This window comes from Protopterus annectens, chromosome 1.part2 (assembly GCF_019279795.1).
Source record: "Protopterus annectens isolate FY-2018-M chromosome 1.part2, PAN1.0, whole genome shotgun sequence".
NCBI lineage: Eukaryota > Metazoa > Chordata > Ceratodontiformes > Protopteridae > Protopterus > Protopterus annectens.
In genome coordinates, this window is record NC_056727.1 from 933975127 (window position 1) to 933998533 (window position 23407).

General features: G+C 45.3%; 1 protein-coding gene across 4 annotated transcripts in view; it reads left to right on the forward strand.

The window, feature by feature from the left end:
* LBR (lamin B receptor) overlaps positions 1–23407 on the forward strand; it is a 962918-nt gene that overhangs the window by 726482 nt on the left and 213029 nt on the right. For all 4 annotated transcript variants that reach the window (XM_044059838.1, XM_044059844.1, XM_044059847.1 and 1 more), the window contains one exon: positions 7799–7879. In XM_044059838.1, coding sequence (XP_043915773.1) covers positions 7799–7879 — 81 coding nt within the window. The remainder of the gene's footprint in view (positions 1–7798; positions 7880–23407) is intronic.

A 23407-nucleotide genomic window follows, 5' to 3' on the forward strand; every position in this document is an offset into this window, starting at 1 on the left:
CTTGAAAGTCTTCATCCTCTTCATAGCTATCCTTACTTCCTCCTTGCTAATCCACTGCACTTCCTGATTAACTATCCGCACATCATCCAACCTTCTCTCCCTCTCATTCTCTTATTTTATCAGCCCCTCAAAGTACTCTTTCCATCTACTCAACACACTCTCCTCGCTTGTTAGTATGTTTCCCTTATTATCCTTTATCACCCTTACCTGTTGAACATCTTTACTAGCTTGGTCCCTCTGTCTAGCCAATCGGTGCAGGTCCTTTTCTCCCTCCTTAGTGTCAAACCTTTCGTCCAACTCTTCATAGGCCTTATCCTTAGCCTTCTCCACCTCTCTCTTTTGCCATGCACCTCATCTCCTTATACTACTTTGTTTCTTCATCTCTTTGGCAATCCCACTTCTTCGACAACCTCTTTCTCTGTATACTCTCCTGTACTTCCTCATTCCACCGCTAGGTCTCCTTGTCCTCCTTCCAGATGTCACAACAAGCACCTTTCTAGCCATCTCCCTTACTAGCTCTGCTGTAGTTACCCAACTATTCAGTAACTCTTCACTGCCACCCAGTGCTTGCCTTAACTCTTCCCTGAACTCCACCTCAGTTACCGACCCTCACTACTACAGTCCTAGCCTTTACCTGCCTTTGGGTATGCCTTCCACCTCTTCTCCTTCGGCCAACAATAGCCCAATTTCCGCCAGCACCTTGTTGGCCAACAGTACTGGTGGTGGTCGTTGTTAACCTGGGCCTCATCCGATCTAGTATGTATATCTGTAATGTTGTCCACATGTATAATTTGGCAAAATTTTACACTGGATGCCCTTCCTGATGCATCCCTCCCCATTTATCCAGGCTTGGGACCTGCACAAACTAGTGTGTGCATCCCCAGTGGCTGGGTTGATGTGGTATTCATACTGCTTGAGGCAATTTGGCCGTGGTATCAGGGGAAACTTCCCTACTTATTTTAATAGGTACTAGGAGATGTTTTACATCCACCAAGTCAAACAGATGGGACCTTGGTGTAAGGTCTTATCCAAAGAATGGTACACTCAGGAGTACAGCGGCTCCCTTGTGCTGTAGTGCAATGTCCGCAGTCACTCTACATGTAGGAATAAAACTCTCAGCCTTCTGCAGCAAAAATGAGCTTGCTACCTGATGATGTCCCCAGCCTTGGGACACATAAAGAGGGGGGGGGGTTCTTGATTGTAGATGTAACAGATATATTCTCACCATATTTTGAGTTATGAAGAGGGCCTTCCTACTGGGTCACCGATATCTTTTCTGTTTTCCCTTGTCACATCATCTGGCCTGGGCTATTAAATTCTCAATAGTAGTGTTTCAGTTAATAGCAATGAAGATTGCAAATCTTCATTGCAGTTTGTTTATTTGAAGAAAGGTTCTTGCTGCTCATTAGGGTGTTAACTGATGAGAGCAGGAGAATAACACACTTGTAGTAGTCACTGCATTACACTGCAGTTTGCATTGTCTGAAAATGGATCCAACCCTGAGAGAGAACTTTATTTAACATTTGTTTATTGGGAAAGTCCGACTTGGAACAAAGCCAGTTTTCAGCACAGGCCTGGGGAGAAACATTCTAGAAGCATGTCTTTGTGATGTGGGAGGAAACCCATACAAACACAGGGAGGCCATGCAGACTCCGCACAGAAGGCATCCCAACTAAGAATAGAACCAGAGAACCTCTTGCTGTGAGGCAACAACACTATGAGGATTTACTGTTTTGTGTTTCAACAAATCGCTGTGGCCTTGCTGTCAGACATGATGTATTTCTTTAATTCATTAATGCATTGATCACATTTTGCCTAGCTGTGTGCCTGCAGCCATAGCTGAGCATGTGGGTCTTTCTGCCATGCGTCCTGCACTGTGGAGTATTTCAAATACAGATTTGGATACTTTAATCGCTGTGGGTCTGTGGCATTTGAGCTGCTTAAATGTGAATTGAATGCTTTTAATTGAACAAGTGAAACAAAACAATTTTTTCCCATTAGTTATTACTTTTGAAACGTTTCTGTACACCCTGGCAAAATAGAGGTGGTGGTGTCCCATATGGCAAAGGCCAAATTAATTTGATTCTTTTTTTGTTTGTGCTTGTCCATGAGACTTCATAGGTTGGTACTAGGCTATTGGCCCTAGGGGTCTATACAAGCCTAGCCATAACAATTCCCTGGATATTTCTTCCCACAATATTTATGTCTCTGGACCCCTGTCTAGCAGGGCGACTGACATGATCCCCAGGATGAATTTCCGATCTCCCATCCAGTCATCAAGGTTCCTTTTGAAGAGGGCCAATGAGGCACTCTGCTTGACATGTATGGGCAGTCTATTCCAGAGTATTGGGAGTCTCTGGGTCAGGAACCTGTCCTTCCAGCATGTTTTGTTCATTGTGATGACAAGGTTTAGATCCCTGGAGCGTGTGGCTCTGAGGGATTGGGATTTCTTTAAGTGTAGCATGTCCAACAGCTGAGGGTTTGACATGGCATTGTATGTTAAGCCGCCTCTGAGTAGACAATATGCCACAGAGAGTATAGCTGGAGTTTTTTTTTTAGACTGTCAGCATATGGCATTTGCTTTAGGCCTGTGATTCTTTTAGTGAGGTATTTCTGTTGCAGATGTCTTGTGAGGTACATACCAAATGGGGATGAGTACAGTGGGACAATAACCTTTTTTCTGGATGAAAAGCCCTTAGTGATGAGGTGTGACACATAGGATTTCCTGACTGTTGTGGCGATGTGGTTATCGAAAGTGAGACCACTGTCCACCCGTGTCCCTAAGTCTCTCATCACACTTCCGATGTTTAGTGTACTGCCACCAATGTGATAATTCATGGGTGCATGTTTTTTTCCAAAGGGGATAACTATACATTTCTTGGCATTAAACTTGAGCCCATGGCTTTGGCACCATGCATCTGTTTCTGTAAGGCCCTTTTGTGGAATATCCACATCATTTGGGGATTCAGTAATGGCTCCCAGTTTGCAGTCGTCTGTGAACATTGTTAGCCAGACCCCCCTTAGTGTCGGCCTGTACTTCAGAGAAGTAAATGCCAAACAAGAGTAGTCCCAGGACTGAACCCTGAGGTACTCCACTTGTCTGGAGCTGGATTTGGAGTCTGCTACTTTTACAATATGGGTTCTGTCAGTAAGCCAATTGGCAACCCGAGTAACACATGGATTTATGCCCAGCTTAGTAAGTTTATCTATGATTCCAGAGTGGGAGGATGGTGTCGAAGGCCTTGGCGAGATCCAGATAGGCTGTGTGGACTGCCTTAACCTCGTCCACAACTCTGGAGACTGATTCGAAGAAGTCAGATTCAGGAGACAAGATCGGCCCTTCACAAACCCAAACTGGGTGGGGTCCAGTGTTTGAAGGTTGCCAATGTCTTTGTTTATAAGTTCCATGATAACGCATTCCATGGCCTTGCAGATCAGGCTTGTCAGACTGATGGGATGGTAGTTCCCAGGATCCAAGGCGGATCCCCCCTTTGTGGAGTGGGATAACTGTAGTTGTGCGCCACTCAGTGGGCACAAAGCCTGAGGCGAGGCTATGATTAAACAGGACACTTAGGTGAGGTGCCAGTTCATTTTGTAGTTCATGTAGTACACAGCCTTGGATGTCATCTGGTCCCATGGATGCTGTATTCTTAGCTTTGGAGAGTGCGGTTTCTACCTGTGTGGCCGTGATTATCAGAATTTGGTAATCGTTTGTTATTGAGATGGGCCCTTTAGGGGGTGAGAGGGCGGTGAAGTTGGCACTAAATGGATCTGCCAGGATATTGGCAATTTTGGATCAGTATATTTAATGCCATTTTGTTGTAGCTCTGAGCAGATCTGAGCATTGCAATTTAGATTCTTGACATAACTATCGAATGCCTTGTGGTTGTCTTTGGAATCTTTGGCAATTTTATCTTCGTAACTAGCTTTTGAGGATTTTGAGGGATCTCAGCTTCTTACTGATGAGGCTGGTGAGGACGTTTTTTGTATCCTGGGATTTTCCTCTTTTCTGAAACACTTTCTTCCTTCTGTTGTATAGTTTGTTTATAGCAGCGGACCACCAGATTGGCTTCCTTTTTTTGGGGGAAGAGCATCTTGGTTCTATTTGGGATGGCATGATTCATGTACGAGTGGATGTGCTCGTACAGTGCCTTTGTGTAGGATTCTGCAGTCGAACTTTCAGATCCCGTCTGCATGTGTGTCGTGAAGTTTGTCACTTCTGATTTCAGTAGTATGAAGTTGGCTTTGGAGAAGTTTTTTTAAAAAGTTTCCTTACTGGGGGGTGGGAATGGGATGTGGATGTCAAGGGTGATTTGCTTATGGTCAGACCTGACCAATGAGGGGGTGACCACTGGTGTGGAGCATCTATCTCCCATGTTGGTAATGACCAGGTCTAGGATATTGGAGCCCCTGGTGGGACAATGGATTAGTTGATCCAGGGCGTTGGAATTTATGAATTCTAAGAACCATTGGGAAAAGGAGTTAGTACCAGAGTAGTTTTCCCAGTTAATGGCAGGGTAGTTGAAATCACCCAGTATTAGGGGGTTTGGTTGTATCTTACTATATTCCAGTATGTTTAGAGAGGTGTAGTGAGAATCTTTGGGCATGGTAGAGGATCTGTAGCAAGCTACAATTTGGATTGCAGTCTTACCTAGTGTTAGTTCCAGCTGGAGAATTTCAGATGTATTGTGTTGGCAACTAGCCTGGAGGTGTGAATATCCTTGTTGAATATGGACAGTGCTCCACCTTTAGTGTTTTGGTCTTGGTTTTGTGGCCGAAAAGTGTGATAAGAGTTGTAGCCTGGTATTGCAGGGGTGCTCTCTGGAGTTTTGAACCAGGTCTCAGTTACTGCACAGATTTCGATGGTCTGTATTTTTAGGAGTGCCTCGAGAGAGTGCATTTTGAGGTTTAGACTTCTAGCATTGAGTAGCATTACCTTCAGATATTGCATGCTTGTATCTGTTACGGTGGTGGTTTTATCCTTTGAACCTTGCCTAAAAAAGGCACTATAGGGGTGGCAAGAGCTTTAGCCAGTAACCTGAATCCCAGGGGTGACAGGTGCAGACCATCTCTGGCAAAGCATCTTGGTTTGTCGATCATGTCTTCCAGGCAGACAGATACTGGATCCCCTTTGAATGACGCCAGAAGCTTAGCCAATTGTTGAAGTCAATAATTTTGTCCTTGTACTGTAGTGTCATTCTGGGCGAAGGCAGGATGCTACTCAGGGCTAGGGTCATACCTGCCTTGGCCACATGATCCAAGAGCTCTTCCATGTCTCTTCATGTAGTCCAGGGAGGTACGTCTCAATTGATTCACCCCAGCATGGACAATGACAGAGTCGTACTTGTTGTGGAGTGACTTGAGTGCATGCGTTGACGGATCCTGGCACCGGACAGGCAGCTGACTGTAATTTTCTCCTTGTTCAGCCTGGTGAGTGGGACATCAGTGTGCCTGATTATAGAGTCACCTATGACTAAAGTGTTGGGTACATTGTCTTGCCTTAGGGGCTGCTGTTGGGTGGCACACTGGTGTTGTGAGCTCTGTGTCACTTTGGTTGTGACTGGTGTTTGCGTTTCAGCTTCGGAGGTCCTTGTTGCTTGGGCAGGTTAATGTTAAGGGCCTCCGCATATGTGAGTTTAGTGTTGCTATGTGTGGGTGTTGATGGTGTGGGTTTTGAAGGGTTATGAGTTGCTTGAGGTGTAGTGCAGGTGTTAACCTTCTCCTCTTGACTGTCTAGCACAATCTTGGCCGGAGAGAGAGCTTTGCTTCCAGTTTGGTATGTAAGTGCATCTGTCGCAGGTTGTAGTGTTGGGTGGTAGGAGGAGAGGATTTTCTGTACATGAGGCAGTTGCTGCATTGCCCCAGTATGCCCAGATTCACCAGGTGGACAGGAGAAATCACAAGAAGCTGACCCTTGGACATGCCTGTTTAGGTGCTTTTTTTGTAATGTTTAAGAGCTGTTTTCCCTTACCTTTGCAAGGTACTTTGCAGTTATAGGCTGTTTAGTGCCTACGATTAATTTCTCCTTATTGACAAGGAGAGTTGAGTGCTTGTATCCGTTTCAGGCTTCCTTGTGTTTTTCAGCAGGTTCTGGAGCAAGTGCTAGTCACAGATGTTTAGATGTTAGTGCTACTACTGGGAAAATTTTAAGAGCAGACTTTTTGGCACCTGGAATAGTTTACCTGTAGCCTCGCAGTGCTGCATGATGCGAAAAATGTGCAAACACTCGTTTTTAAGCCATAAAGTTGAAAGGGATAGAAATCAGCCCAAAAAGGCTAATAAAATTACAATTTCAGAGCTGGAAACCACTCCTCTAGAGTTAGGCAGTACAATGCTCACCACTCCCACTGGTAAGCAGTAAGACTTGACTCTACCACAGCAAGGTCTGGATATGGACTGACTAGGAAAGGTGGGAAACGAGCAAACAAGATAGTATTTTTTTTGTTGAAACAGGCTAAACAATGCAATAATACAGTAAATAAACAGAAAAGGCTAACACACTTTAGTGTGTAATCCTAAACAGTAAATGCAATTAAAACTCTAAAAAATTAGCAATTTAAAACTTTTTTAAATGAAGCAAGGCAAGTGCACAACTGAAAAACGATTTAAGAGGCAGTAATACAGCAGAATAAGTAGCTAGTCTGCATATACCGAGAAGTCTATATATGCAGAAAAATAGCTAAAACACACAATTCAGATGCAGTGCAACCTAGAGCACTTGAGTTGTAGCAATATTAAGGCAATTACAGTTATAATAAATGCTCTAAAATATATTCCACATTTCCAAAATGTTTGAGAAGCACAGTCAGAACACAAGGAGATTCAGGCAATTTTTTTTTTGAAAGGGAAAAAGGAGAAACAGAAGGCCTTCTCAGATGTTCTCTCTGTATTAGGTAGAATGAGATAATGACACTAGACTGGGAGGAGTGTCCCAGATCAGATTTACATTAGGGGCGGGCAGCTGCAAAGCCACCAAGTATAACAACAAGACACGAACATGGAGGGGGAGGGTGGGGACCAATACTAAAGCTATTAGCCTACAGACAGTGAACACTACAGAAAGCCACAAAATGAAAGTTTTTAAACAGATAAAGGAGCAAATAGACTCTACAGAATGCTTTTAACTGCAAACAAATCAGTTACCTGTGCAGATTAGTTAATAGCAATAAAATGCACTAAAAACCATGCAGCAGGCAATACAAAGTGCTATATATAAATTGCTAGAAACAATAATCCATATAAATAATCCAAAAAAAAAGGATACTTGTATATCTCAGATCAGAGTTGTAGTCAACTCCCCTCCCCCACTCTGCTCAGTGTGTATAGACTGTTTTTTCCCCCATTTAATATTTTTCTTGATTAGTACAACAGGCATCCCACTTTGACCAGTGGAATCACACCATCCTTTGTGCCTTTGTACACTTTGCGTAACTCATTAACATTACAAAAAATGTTCAGGCTGTCTAGCTGCATGCCTGCATAGTTAGCTGAGTTGCTGGTCATGCTGTATCATAACTTGAGCACCACCAAATATTTTAAATGCTGACCATCGACACTTTAACTTCATTGCAGTACTGAAATTATGGCATTCGTTGTGACATTTAAGCTGCTTAAATATGAAATAATTTGTGCTTCTATAAGCAAAAATTCTGAATAAATGTGTTCATTCTCATTGTGTATTTATTTAGTTTGCTGGTAGAAGCATGCAAGATTTCACAAACTGAATAGTTTATTTAAAGCTTGTTGAAAGTTTGTGAAGCATTTTCTCAGTACTGTAATGGATTTTTTTTTGTTTCAGCTTTGGGATATGCAATTTTCCGATTGTCAAACAGAGAAAAAAGTAATTTCAGAAGAAATCCTCGAGATCGTAAAGTGTTATGTAAGTAGTTAAATATATTTAATGTAGCTTTTTAAAAAGTTTGTTAGTAGAGTGAGCTCAAGAGCCAATAGGAAGCTGTTTTAAGTAGATAAACTGAAAGTTTCACATGCTTAAAAAAAAAAAAAAAAAAATGAACGATTCCATGTTTACCTGTTCTTTGTTTAATTGTTTTATTTATGTACTTGTTTACTGTATTTGTTAAACACTCTTCTCTAAGTAGGAGTTGAGGGTAAGCCGTACAAAAGGAGGTTGCACACAGTAAACAGTAGCAAGCACAAAAAAAAATGAGCCCTGGCGGCCCTTCACGGGTGAGACCTGCAGCGGGAGTAGTTAACACTTAGGTTGCCCTGTCTCCCTCCTTTATAAATCCCATACAGTCCTCCAAGGTCCCAAGTCCTACCTCTTCACATCCTTACCCTAATGAAAAATAGTGAGCCTGTTTGTGCAGGAGTTGAGAATACAACCAAGAAGTGGGTCTTCATCTTGAGACAAGGTTACAAACTTCAGCTCAAGATTAGATCCAGCTTTTCAGGGGTTTCCCCTTGCCTCCCAAGGAACAAGTATGCCCGGTTCCTCCTCAATTGGAGGATTTCCTAAACTCAAAATACAGAAAAAAATTTAAAAAAAAAGAGGAAAATATGGGTTTCTTCTCAAAACTACTTGGTTCAAAGAAAAGGGAATCTTGAACATCTTCAATTAATGTAAGTTTCTAAGACAGCTGTGCTTGCATTCTCCTAGCTCTGTTGTCAGTGGTTCAGCCTTTGACTCTTCCCCTCTTCGGGAAATTATTAGCAGAACAAAAAGTTAAGGTGTTCCATCCAGATCTCCCAATTCTCTTATAAAACCTAAAAGATGCAAGGTTAATTCCTAATGGCCATCTCTTGTCTGATATTGTCCTATCTGCTTTTAGAAATGGGAAGGAACTAAATAAAAGAAAATATTGCCTATTTGTGCTGACAGCGTTTTCTAGTTGTCAAAGTAAATATATTAACAAAGATTTTTTTTTTCTTCTTGAGTCTTGCACTACTACAAACGTCTGTCTAGCATAATTTTGGCTTATTCCTCTATAAAAGTACATATCTCCGCCATAACTGCCTGATGTTCTTAGTGTTTCACTGTTGCAGTCATCACACTGGGGGTATCTGCCTGCAGGTAGCCCTCAGTCAGCCCGATTACCAGAGACCTTGTATTTCTGCGTCGGTTGCTGTAGCTCCAGAACTGACGTCAGGTCATCAGGGGTATAAAAACAGGCAACCAACGCCATTACATCAATCTTTCTTGCTGAGGAGCCCGTAGCAGAAGCAGTTTGCACGAGTGCGGTCGGCCACTACCGGAGTTTTTCGTTTACGAACTGAATCATCCTGAAGTCTTCTAAAGCTAAGTACCCCATTGGGGATCCTTTTTTCTTGTTCTAACCGATGTCAGAAAAAGTTAATTGTCTTGCCTGAGGAAAGCAAATACCACACAGAGATTTTCATTCTTACTGCATCACCTGTTTAGGTCCAGACCACAACGTACCTCGCTGTCGGTTTTGTGCCTTGTTCAATGCCCGAACCATCCATCGTTGGGCCCTTTTTGTCTCTAAATACTTTTGTTCTTGATCTCTGTATTCCGAAATGGCTTCGGTAAGCCATCCGACTACCGATATTCCAAAAAAAGTAAGGATAAAGACGATAGAGACTGCATAGGTCCAAAGCTACCGACGACGCTTTGATTAAGCTAGTCGCCAGTCCGCCGGTACTCAGTGAGGCTCTTTCGCAGCCCCTGATGCCCACTTCAGTGGATTCGCAAGCCTCTACCAAGACCCATTTGGAGTCTGGTATGCCGTGAGACACTTCAACTATGGTACCTGCGGATGTCTCTACCTCGGATGGGTCCGGAGCCACTGAGCAGGCACCGGGCTTCTGAGGAAGTACTTTGCATTACCAAAGTTCAACACAAACTGACAACTGCTTTCACGTCTTCAGTTCTATCTAAAACTACCGAGTTTCTAAGGCGAAGAGTTTGCGCAATGCCTAGAAAACCAAAGACCCAAGCGCTTGCACCTGCTCCCTTGCCACGAAATAAAATGCTTAAAATGGCAGAAGACCTTATTATGCTGATTAGGGGAAGCCAGCCTTTCCCCGCGAAGAGGAAGAGACCAGTCCCAGGCAGCCTCAACAGACCAAGAGTACGACAACTCTGAGGCACCTGATTATGAAGACGTGCCCTTATCTGCTTGAGGATTCAGATGCAGAGGAATCCATTCCCTCTGCCTCTCCTCCAAAGGACTTTTCTTTTGGTGAGACCCTGCATAGAGCATTTCCATTGGGAATGCCAAGACTATCCTCAATCCAAAAGAGACTCAGAATTTCTAGATTTGCCACAACATAGGCCTTTAATAATACCCCCAGTCCTGGATGTTGTGGATGATGTCTTTATGGAATCCAGTTTAACTCTTTATACTTTACCCCTCTGCTCCTAGAAAACAAGACGGGTACTACAGAGTATCTGCCTCTCAGAAATTACTGCAGACCCAGAGGTAATCTCCCAGGGGCCTAAAGGTATCAAAGCATCTACAGCTAAGAATCCCACGCCTTCGGACAGGGATACCAGTTCTTTGGACAGTTGGGGTAAGAAAGTATATACCGCTGCAACTCTCGCCATTAGGGCTTTGAATTATCAATTTCACATGCTGAAGTACCAACAACATGTTATGGAACTTACTAAGCAAAAAATAGCTACCTTTACAGACTGTGCAGAAAATAAAGAATTGCAAGAGCTTATGAATTCTGCACGCCAAGTCAGCAAACATACATTGCAATGTGGTTTTGACGCCCTAGAAGCTTCTTGCAGGGCAGTAGTCACTGGTTCTGCACTGAGAAGGCATGCCTGGATTAAGGAGCAGACCTTACCAAACCATGTCAAATCAAAGTTACTAGACACTCCTTTGAGCAAGGACAATCTGTTTGGCACCAAAGCAGAAGAGGTTGTAAAAAAAAGATGGAAGAAAAAGCTAAATCTATGCAGACAAAGAATTTTTGCAAGTGCAGTCTCCTAGATTCAGTAGGCATTGCCCATTGAAACATTGGTCCTTTCCAGCTTCCTCAAGGCCATCTCAAACTAGAATCAGGAGAAACAGACCCCCAGACTGCATTCTCAGGGTATGCGGAGATCTAAGCAATGGAGTGCATCCACCTCTAAAGCAGGGAGTGCTAAGCCACCCCCTTATGGAAAGAATTCCCCAATGACTTCCCTCCTGCACTCCCCACCTCAGCCCAACTGCTCCTGCCCGTAGGAGGAAAACCCAAAGACAGATGGGTCCTCAACATTGTATCCTAGGGGTACATATTTTGTATTTTGGGGGTACAAATTTTACTTCCACTCACTGCCAGCCCCAAAAGGGTTCCCAGACCTTCCTCCAAACCAGTGGGCAGAGGCACAAAACCAAGTTCAATCCCTACTCCCCACAAGGGCAATTCAGCCTGTCCCTGCAGAACAGATTGGAATAGTTCCAGACTTTTCCTGGTACCAAGAAAAGAGGGCACTTGGCGCCCAATCTTAGATCTTTCCATTCTAAACACCTTCCTGGTGGTATCAAAATTCTCACCCTTCAGCGGCTTCTTCCTGTGCTGTCCAAGGATGTCCCCAGTCAAAAGATTGTATTCCTGAGAGCAAGCTTGGACACAGCATCCCAGATGGCATTCCTTACTCCAGAAAAACAAGCCTATCGGACAGGCTACTTCACTCAAATGGCCACACGAGCCCAGCTATCCACAAGGAAAATCCTGCAGGCCCTAGGGTTCATGGCCTCTTGCATCCTACTAATTGCATATGAGGAACCTTCAGTGGTACTTGAAAAGTCTTTGGTGCCAACATTCTCAGGACCTGGAAGCAGTCATACCTATCATACTTTGTCTAAGGACAGAGTTTCTCTGGTGGGCAGCAGCATGCAACCACAACAACGGACTTCCCTTTACTCAACCCCTCGCCGCCCAGACACTTAACCACAGGATCATCAGACTGTGCGTGGGGGTCACACCTGGGTGACATGTGCATTCAGGGCCACTGGAGCCCAAGTCAAATTCATCTGCACATCAGCCAAAAAGAGATGCTAGCTGTTCAGCATGCTCTGACCGCTTTCAGGTCCCTACTCTCACGAGGACCCCTGCTATTAAAAACAGACAACACCACAGATGTTCTTCGTGTTTCACTGTTGCAGTCATTACATTTGGGTTATAACAAAGTCTTGGGTCCTGCATCGGTTGCTGTCCCTTCTTTCATGACGTCAGGGGTATAAAACATGCAGCCGACACCATTACATCAGTCTTTCTTGCCGTGCGGTGCCCGAAGCAGCAGCAGTTTGCAAGTGCCGGTCGGCCGACTCCTGAAATTTTTGTTTCAAGTTTCAGAGCTAATTAAAGCCAAGTACCCCATTGGGGAAACTTTTTCTTGCTCCTTACTGATATCAGTAAAAGTTAATAATTGCATTACTTGTGGAAAGCAAATACCTCACAAAGATTTTCATTCGTACTGTATTCCTTGCCTAGGCCCTGACCACAACATGCCTTGCTGTCGGTTTTGTGCTTTATTTATAAAGTGCACTGTCGTCTGTATATTTTCGCTTCTAAATATTTTGGTTCTCTGTTTAATTATCCAGAAATGTCGTCTGTTAGCCTTCTGACTACCGGGATTCCGAAAAAAACGCAAAGATAAAGGCAGAGACAGGCCGCAGAGGTCCAAAGCTGCCGAAGACTCTTCTAAGCTAGTCGCCAGTTCGCCGGTACTCAGTGAGGAGCTTTCACAGCCCATGATTCCCACTACTTCTGACTCGCAGGCCTCTATTGAGACCCATTCAGAGTCCATTATGCCGCGAGATGCTTCGACAGTTGAACCTGCGGATGTCTACCTTGGATGGGTCCGGAGCTGCTGTGCAGGCACTGGCTTCTGAGGGTGTTTTCAACCCTACGGACTTGCATATTAAACAGACTCCTCCTTCATTTAGGCCAAAATCTCGAACCATGCTTCAGAAACCGATGCCCAGGCCGCATGCTCAGGCCTCTATGCCTAAAAAACAAATAAGAATGGCTGAAGATCTTATAACTCTAATCAGGGGACGCCAACCTCCCCCTTTTGAGAGACCTAGGACTGAAGTTGTTTATGAATCTTCTGAACAAGATTCTGGTTTTTCTGATTCTTGTGATCTGGATTTGACCTTATCTACTTTTGAGGATTCTGATGCAGAGGACTCTATTCCCTCTGCTTCCCCTCCAGAGGATTTTTATTTTGGTGAAACCTTACATATTCTTAAGGGAGCATTTCCACTTGGAAAGCCAGGATTTTTCTGATTCTAAAAAGAGGCTTGGGGATTTCTTACTCCTGCCTCAGCATAGGACTTTAGCTATACCTCCTGTACTAGACATTGTTGATGATGCCTTTCCAGAATCTAGTTTGGCCCCTGATTCTTTGCCTCCTTATCCCGGAAAACCTGACCGATATTACAGGGTTCCTGATTCTCACAAGTTCCAGAGACCGTTTCACAGGGACCCAAGGGCATTAAGGCATCTACTGCTAAAAATCCTATCCCCTCTGATAGAGACTCCAGGGTACTGGATAGATGGGGTAAGAAAGTTTACAATTCTGCAACCTTGACCATTAGGGCTTTAAACTGCCAGTTTCATATGTTAAAATCTCAACAACATGTTAGTGGATTGCTTAAACAGAAAATGATGTTAATGCCGGACTGTGCTGAAAATAAAGAATTACAGGATTTAATGCATTCTGATGAACAGGTTGGAAAACGTACTTTGCAATGTGGATTTGCTTCATTAGAGGCCTCTTGCAGGGCTGTTACTGGGTCTGTGCTCAGAAGGCATGCTTCTTAGAAGCTTAGAAGGAGCAATCTTTGCCAGGTCATGTTAAAGCTAAATTGTTGGATGCTCCCTTAAATCAGGACCGCCTATTTGGCAACAAGGCTGAGGAAGTTCTTAAAAAGATGGAAGATAAAGCTAAGTCTATGCAAACTGTTAAAGATTTCTTACAAGTTCAGCCTCCTAGATTTAGTAGGCACTGGCCCTCTAAAAATTGGTCCTTTCCAGCACCTTCCAGGTCTTCTCAAGCCAAACCCAGACAGCAGAAACCCCAGGTTTTAGTCCCAAGGGGCACACAAGACTAGGCAGTGGGGGGTTTCCGCACCCAAACCTGGGAGCAGCAAGACTCTCCCCTATAGAAAACCATTTCAGTGACTTGCTTTTAAGACTTCAAAGCACTTCCCAACTGAATGTTCCTTTAGGTGGAAAGATTGGTCTGTAGGCCAAAAACTGGGAACTCATTACCCAGGACAAATGGGTGCAAAATATAGTGTCCCAAGGATACAGATTTCATTTCCACATGTTACCAACACCAAGTGGGTGGCCAGATCTACCTCCAAATCAGTGGGCAGAGGCCCAAAATCAAGTACTCTGTCTCTTAAACATGGGGGCTGTTCAGTTGGTACCAGAAGAGGAAAAGGGACAAGGTTTCTATTTGAGACTTTTCCTGGTACCCAGAAAAGGCAATACATGGCATCCTATCCTGGATCTTTCCATTCTAAACAACTTTCTGGTGATTCCAAAATTCAAAATGCTGACTGTTCAACAGCTGCTTCCTATGCTAGGCAAGGATGCATGGTTGGCAACACTGGACTTAGGGATGTGCAGGTATGCTTCTTTTATCAGGGAGTCTTGCAGAAGATACCTATGCTTCAAAGCAGGCTGCATGCACTATATCAGTTCTCTGCACTGCCCTTTGGCTTATCTACTGCACCCAGGGTATTCACAAAATGCCTAGCTCCAGTCATTGCATTTTGTAGGCAAAGAAATATTCAAATATACCCATACCTGGACGATTGTCTAATTCAGGCAGAAAGCAAGGACATCATCTGGCCTTTTTTCAAAGGGTACTGACTTGTCTAGGGTTCACCATAAACAAATAGAAATCCCACTTGGTACTCTGTCAACAAATTATATTCCTGGGAGCAAGCTTGAATACAACTTTCCAGATGGCTTTCCTCACGCCAGAAAAATGGATACATTTGACAACTTACTTCAAACAAGTGGCCACAAAAACCCAGCTATCTTCAAGGCAAATACTGCAAGCCTTTGGGTTCATGGCCTCATGCATTCTTCTAATACCATATGAGGAAACTACAATGGTATCTCAAAAGCCTACGGCTTCAACATTCACAGGATCTGGAAGCAAGGATTCCCATCATAACTTGACTATGCCTAGAGTTTCTTTGGTGGGCAGAGGCCTGCCACCAAAACAGGGGACTACCATTCACATTACCCCCTGCCAAACAAATCTTAACAGACGCATCAGACTGTGCATGGGGAGCTCACCTGGCAGGGAAGTGCATTCAGGGCAAATGGAACTCAAATCAAATGCACACAAATCAAAAGGAAAGGTTAGCTGTACAGAATGCCTTGACAGCCTTCGAGGACCACATTCTTCCAGGACAACTAATGGTAAAGACAGACAACACCACTGTCATGAGGTACATAAACAAGCATGGGGGGGGGTACACATTCTTACCCCCTCTGCAGACTAGCCATGGCATTGTGGAAAACGGCCTTGAGCTACCAAGTGAATCTACAAGCTCAATTCCTGCCAGGAAAACTAAATACACTGGCAGACAGACTAAGCAGAAACCTCATGGACCCACACGAATGGAAACTGGAACCAAGGATTTTCAACATGTTGACAAACAATTGGGGAGTCCAGATATAGACCTGTTGGCCTCCCCCCAAAACCATCAACTGGACAAATTTTGCACAAGGATTCCCCACAAGCAAGCTTGGAAAGTGGATGCTCTATCCTTCAGCTGGAAAACCCTATCCGTTTATGCCTTTCCTCCTCTGCCTCTGCTCTCCAAGGTACTACTAAAGGTCAAACAGGGCAAGCCAAAGACTATTTTAATTGCACCAGACTGGCCTCGCTAACACTGGTACCCACTCTTGCACAGTGTCACGCTTGGCTCCATGGCACCTGCCTCAGACTCCTTCCCTGTTGTCTCAGCAGGAAAACATGATTCTGCACCCTCAGCTGCAAACCCTGAACCTAGCAGCCTGGCTAATTATCTAATCTCTCCTTTACCATCCCTCAGTAAATCAGTAATGGATATCATTTTAGAGGCAAAGAGGCCTAGTACTAGAAAATGTTATGCTGCAAAATGGAGAAGATTCTGTGCTTGGGACCAGTCTCAAGGAATGAACGCAGCAGTGTCCAGTTTACCTCAGATTCTACAATATGTAACTGAGATGCTTCATAAGGGCTTGTCTTTTCCTCCTCCAAAATTCATGCCTCAGCCATTTCAGCTCATTATAGCACAGAGCCTCCCCTCTTCTCTCACCCCACTGCTCAAGCAGTTCCTCAGAGGGGCCAAAAATCTAAGGCCACCCAGGAGAGCTCCAACTTCAGCCTGGGATCTTAACTTTGTCTTAGAGATAGATACTGATGTCCTTCAAAAATGCAAGTGCAGTCCTGACATATGGGTTGTCCTGCCTCAGGCAGCCCTTCGGTTGGCCAGATTCCAAAGTCTGGGTCCGGCGTCAGCCGATGTCGCCTCCTCCCCGACGTCAGGGCGACTGGAGTATAAAGGCATCCGCCGACGCCATCTTCAGTCTTTCTTGCCGCGCGGTGCCCGAAGCAGAAGCAGTTCGCAAGTGCCGGTCGGTCAGCTCCTGTGTTTCAGTTACCGAAGTCATCTAAAGCTAAGTACCCGCTAGAACATTTTTTCTTGCCTCAGCCGATGTCAGAACAAATTGAGAAAGTTAATAATTGTTTGTCTTGTGGTAAACAAATACCTCATAAGGACTTCCACTCTTACTGCCTCCCTTGTCTGGGCCCAGACCACGACGTCTCTGCCTGTGCTTGCTTTAATAAGCGCACTCTCAGGCACCGGGCAGAGTTTGCCGAAGACTTTTTTGGCGAATCCTCCGCTTACAACATGCCGTCGGAACAACCGACAGCGCAAACTACCAAAAAACGAAAGGACCGGGACTGACATCCTCGGCCCGCGACTTCCACCGATATTACGCCTAAGCCCTCCGCGGGTGCTTCGGTCCCTTCGGAAGCGGTAATTCAACCGCTCTAGACCGACACGGCGTTAACTCATTCCTCGGTCTCGGAGACTACACTGGTGCCAGTTGTTGATTTTCCTCCGGAAACCGAAGTTCTGGATTTACCCGACACCATTCCCGTGGACAAAGTTACCCCTGCACGTGGGGCAGCTAGGCCTCCTGTATCCATGTCAATCAAGGCCTTTGCACGTGCTAAGGCCGCCAGCCAGGCCAAGGCCCATCCTAAGCCTACTTCTCAGGCCCCATCTGACAGACAAATCATGTCTCTGGCTGCAGATTTAATTTCTCTTATCAGAGGGTCTCAGCCTCACCCAGACAGAGGTTCTCAGCTGCCTGCAGAAAAAAGGCCTAGAACTGAGCAGGCAGACAACCTCTCTTCAGATGAAGCCTCTGAGGATTCAGAACATTTAGATACCCAAGAAGAATCCTTCCAGGCCTATGAGGACTCTGATGCTGAGGAATCTATTCCCTCTGCCTCTCCTCCAGAGGATTTTTCTTTCGGTGAAGTCCTCCACTCTATGAGGGAACATTTTAAGTGGCAGGGTCAGGAATTTTCTGATTCTAGGAAAAGGCTACGTACCTTCCTTAAGTTACCCCAGCACAGACCTTTAGCTATTCCTCCAGTTTTGGATGTCCTGGATGATGTTTTCTCCGACTCCAGTGCTTCCCCTGATTCTCTCCCTCCTGCTCCTGTTAAGCCAGACGGATATTACAGGGTCCCTGACACTCACAAGCACCTCTTTAAGGCCCACTCTGTGGATCTAGAATCTATTTCACAGGGCCCCAAAGGAGTGGCTACCTCCTCAGCCAAAAATCCACTGCCAGCTGACAGGGAAGCAAGGTCCCTGGAGAGATGGGGTAAAAAAATTTATACCTCTTCCACCCTTGCCATGAGGTCTCTTAACTGCCTTTTTCATATGTTTCAGTACCAGGATTATTTACTGGATGATTTGCAGAAAAAGATAGCCTCTCCTGAGCCTATAGACAGAAAGGCATTGCAGGATTTGGTTCATAACACTCAGCAGGTTAGTAATCATTTTCTGCAGTGTGGTTATGATGCATTGGAGGCTTCATGTAGGGCAGCTATGACAGGGGCTGTTATCCGTAGACATGCTTGGTTGAAAGAACAGCCACTGCCAGATCATGTTAAAGTAAAGCTCCTGGACGCACCTCTGGATAAACAGAAGCTTTTTGGTGCTAATGCTCAGGATGTGTTGAAATCTATTGAGGAAAAGGCAAAATCAGTACAGACAGTAAAGGATTTCCTCCAGGTTCAGCCACCAAGGTTCAGCAGGAATTGGCCTTCAAAGAATTGGTCCTTTCCAGACTCTGACAAATTTCAAAGGCGAAAGAACAGGCGTGCACGAGGTAGAGGGCAATACAGGGGCTCCTACAGGGGATGCCAATGGCAACCACAAAATCAGAGAAGTGGCACAGGTAGTTCACCTGCACCACAGGGACAATCACAATGACTTACCTTTCACTCCGCCTACCAAGGCTCAAAGAGAAGCACCTCTAGGCGGAAAATTATCTCTATTCTCAAAAAACTGGCACATTATAACAAAGGACAATTGGATTCTGGACATAATAGACAGAGGTTACAGGTTCCACTTCCATACCTTACCAGCAGGACAAGGCATGCCAAACCTGCCACAAAATCAAAGGGCAGAGGCACTCATAGAAGTCTCAAAGCTGTTACAAATGAAAGCAATAGAGAAGGTTCCTCCTCAGGAACAAGGCCAGGGATTTTATTCAAGACTGTTCCTTGTTCCAAGAAAAGAAAAACAATGGAGGCCTATATTGGACTTGTCCGTTCTAAATACTTGTCTCATGGTGCCAAAATTCAAGATGCTGACGTTACAGCAACTTCTTCCCATGCTGGGCAAGGGGTCTTGGCTGGTTACTCTGGACCTCAAGGAGGCATACCTGCATGTCCCTATCAGACACAGTTGCAGAAGATACTCAGATTTCTTGCAGGAACAGAGCACTATCAATTCTCAGCATTGCTGTTTGGCTTATCTACTGCACCCAGAGTATTCACGAAATGCCTGGCATCAGTAGTGGCACATTGCAGACTCCAGGGGATTCAAATATACCCTTACCTGGACGACTGCCTAATACAAGCAGACAGCAAACAGACCTTGATAAAACACTTGGATTACGTCATTCAATTGCTGCAGGCTTTGGGATACACAGTCAACATTCAAAAATCAAGACTACTGCCATCCCAAAAGATTATTTTTCTAGGAGCAAAACTGGACACACAGCTACAAATGGCTTTCCTCACAGAGGAGAAACAAGAGCATTTAACAGCTTACTTCAAAGGCCTAGCAAAATTAACCCACCTGACTGCAAGGAAGACCCTGCAGGTCCTGGGGTTCATGGCATCTTGCATTCTTCTAATCCCTCTGGCAAGACTACACATGAGAAAGCTGCAATGGTACCTAAAACGCTTGTGGTCACAGCACAGCCACAACCTAGAAGACAATACCACTCATACCATGCCTCCAAAGGGAATTTCTGTGGTGGGCTCAAGCAAGTCACTTAAACGAAGGCATGCTTTTCAACAAACCCCCAACAAGTCAAACTATTACAACAGACGCCTCAGACCATGGATGGGGGCCGCACATGGACGGCAGATGCATTCAAGGGCAATGGACTCCCATGGAGATGCATCAGCACATAAACCAAAAAGAGATGTTGGCAGTGATACATGCAATAGAAGCCTTTGGAAAATCTCTTTAGCAAGGTCATCTGCTAATAAGGACAGACAACACCACTGTCATGTGGTACATAAACAAACAAGGGGGCACTCATTCCTACCCCCTCTGCAGACTAACAATGATTCTTTGGGAAAAGTCCCTAAAACTGAACATCTACTTGCAATCCCAGTTTGTTCCGGGCAAGGACAATGTTCTGGCAGACAGGTTGAGCAGAAATTTCTTGGATCCACACGAATGGATTCTACACCCACGCATTTTCTCACAAATAACATCTGCATGGGGAAGACCAGACATAGACCTCTTTGCATCTCATCTCAATCATCACCTGGAAAGGTTCTGCACAAGGATACACCATCCTCTAGCTTGGAGAACGGATGCTCTTTCCTTCAGCTGGAATGCTCTAACGATTTATGCATTTCCTCCTCTACCTTTGCTCACCAAGGTGTTACTGAAGATCAAGGCAGAACAACCAAGAGGAATCTTGATAGCTCCAGACTGGCCAAGGCAACACTGGTATCCACTACTACCGAGAATAACTCACACCAAACCGTGGCCCTTGCCTCAATGGCCTCTGCTCCTGACTCAACACAATTACAAGACTGTTCATCAGAACCTACAAACCTTAAAGCTGACAGCTTGGAGAGTTCCATGACTCAGACCCATGACTCCCTCTCCGAAAATGTTCAGGAAATTTTGCTGGAGGCACGCAGACCTTCCACCAGAAAAACCTATTCGGCCAAATGGAAGAGATTCACCATCTGGGAATGTCAACAAGGGCCAGGATGCATCACTGATGAACATACCTCAGATATTAGAATACTTGGCAGAAATGTTTCACAATGGCCTCTCATACTCTTCCATCAAAATCCACGCTTCAGCTATCTCAGCACATTACAACTGTGATCCACCTGTGTTTTCGCATCCCTTGCTAAGACAGCTTCTAAGAGGCATAAAGAATATCAAACCTCCAAGGAAGCTGCCAGTTCCTGCATGGGACCTCAACTACATCTTGGAAAAATTAACTCTTCCTCCTTTTGAACCAGCAGCATCTTCAGAAATGCAATTTCTCTCTTGGAAAATGGTTTTCTTGTTGGCAGTCACCTCAGCAAGAAGAGTCTCTGAGATACAGGCCCTCATGGCAGTTCCTCCTTTTCTCATCTTTCATCAGGACAGAGTTTCCCTTAGGACCAATCCTTCATTCATGCCTAAGGTGATATCCAGAGTGTCTCTAAACCAAACAATTCACCTGCCTACTTTCTTTCCTAACCCTCAAAATAAAGTGGAAAAGCTGCTGCATACTTTAGACATTCACAGACAACTGCGCTACTACTTGGACAGAACAAAGTCCACCAGGAAGTCTGACCAACTGTTTGTAGCCTATGCTGCTGGAGTGCAAGGAAAAGCAGTCACCAAACAAACTATCTCAAAATGGATTGGACACTGCATCAGATTCTGTTATTCTTTTCATGGAAAGTGTGTGCCAGCTAATATTAGACCACACTCCACCAGAGCTATGGCCACATCCACAGCTTTTCTAAGAGAAGTGGCTACAAAAGACATTCTTGAGGCTGCTACATGGAGCTCCGTGCATACATTTACCAAACACTACAACCTGCCATTATACTCCAGATCCCGAGCAGGCTTTGCTTCGGCAGTCCTGCAGGGCCTTCTAGCTACACCATCTCTTGCTTAGTCCTACCACCCCCAACTTGGCTATGGTATTCAACCCATATGTCAGGACTGCAGTTGCATTCTTGAAGGACATAGTACAGTTTTGTACCTACCATAAATGTAGATGTCAGATAGATATGCAACTGCAGTCAGGTTTACCATCCCTCCTACCCCTCTGTATTTCCCCTTTTGGGTCCTTTCTCCCCTTACCTGTCAGCTGAGGATATATATATTATGGTGTATCTGTTTATTACTGTTGTGCATGTCTGTTTTTTTTATCTGTTTATCCATTCACAAAATTTAGCCTTCCTTGGAGGGCACCTGGCATCTGGGGCAAGAAACACTGAAGAAGATGGCGTCGGCAGATGCCTTTATACTCCAGCCGCCCTGACGTCGGGGAGGAGGCGACATCGGCCGGCGCCAGACCCAGACTTTGGAATCTGTCCGACCGAAGGGCTGCCTGAGGCAGGACAACCCATATGTCAGGACTGCAGTTGCATATCTATCGGACATCTACATTTATGGTAGGTACAAAACTGTACATGTTAAGTTGTCTATCTCGCCTTCATTCTTGCTGGATGAGTTCGGAGCCGACCTCTGCTCCGACTCGGCCACTCTAAAAGCTCGAGAGTTGGTTCCACCGGCTCGAGGCTCCCCTTATATCCCACAATGCTAGGCGTGAGTTACCTCAGATCTCGTTTGCCGCTACAGCGATCGAGGTGTGTTTTCTACCGGCTCCAGGTTACTGAAAGTTAGACTAGTTTAAATTCTTTAGACTTAAGCTAGCTTAGTGTATTTTTCTTTCCCCTTAGTGTAGTGGATATTATCCCTTCTACCTTTTATCCAGCCCCCTTTTTCTAAAGAACTTATAGTTCTTTCCCTAAGGCCGGGCCCTTCCTTCCCTATCCTTAGGGTGTGTATGTGTTTGATTAGGGAGTTTTAACTTAACTTACCTTTAGTTTAAATAATTCCCTTTGAACCCCTATCAGTGTAATCTGTGTGTTTTCTGTGTGTGATTACACTTCGGTTCCTTGAGTATGTCCAAGGATACAAAGGTCTCAGGCTTCAAGAAGTGTGACTCGTGCTGTCAGAAAATGTCTCTGACAGACTGTCACACTTCTTGTGTGTATTGCCTGGGACCTTTACACCTGCAGGACTCTTGTGCTGTATGCCATGGCTTCAGCCCTAGAGTCCTGCAGGAGAAAAAATAAACTCATTTTGAGGGGTTTGATTAAGCCTGAAGGTTCCCTTTCTGTGTCATCGTGGAAACCTTCTAAGGCTTCCAAGACCTCGGCTCCAGCTTCAGAGTCGAGGCCTAAGGCTCAGCCTACTGCTTCATCGGCTCCGGCTGGAGCCGATGAGTCTTTGACTGCAGTATCTGTGGTTTCTCGGCTCCGGCGGAGCCGAGGCATTAGAGATTCCTGGGTCGGCTCCGATCAGACCATCGGAGCCGACATCTAGAAAGAGATCGAGGTCACCGTCCCTTGGCTCCGTTCATTCGGCTCCAGCGTCTCCCCTGCTGTCTGAACGGAGCCACAGATCTCACTCCTCCAGGTCATCGAGGCTCTCAGATCACGACCTCCAGAGGGTAGTGAGTAGACTTTTGAAGTCTGAGGTACTGGCCCAAATGCTCCAGAGTCCGACTCATCAGTCGATGCCTCAACTTGTTCCAATAAATATTCCTCCTCCGACTCCTTTGAGCTCGGGGCCGGCGTCTCGGGACCGAGACTGTGGTAGCGTCGGAGCCGATACAATTGTCTTCGGCTCCGGCTCCGATTTCTTCTTTTGAAGAATCTCGGCGGGCTTCCCTCTTCGGCTCCGAGGGGGTGAGTGGCATCGGACCCTTGTCAGACCCCCCTCTCCCTCTCAGTGCTTCGGCGCTGGTGAGTTCGGCTCCGACATCGGCCTCGGAGCCATCTCTGTCAGTGCCGAGGAGGTTCCCAGCTTCTCGGGCGGGGACCTCTGGCTCTGCCGGACAGGGGTGCATTCGAGGTCATGCGGAGTGTGTTGGAACCTTGTTCAACTCCACAGTCGGC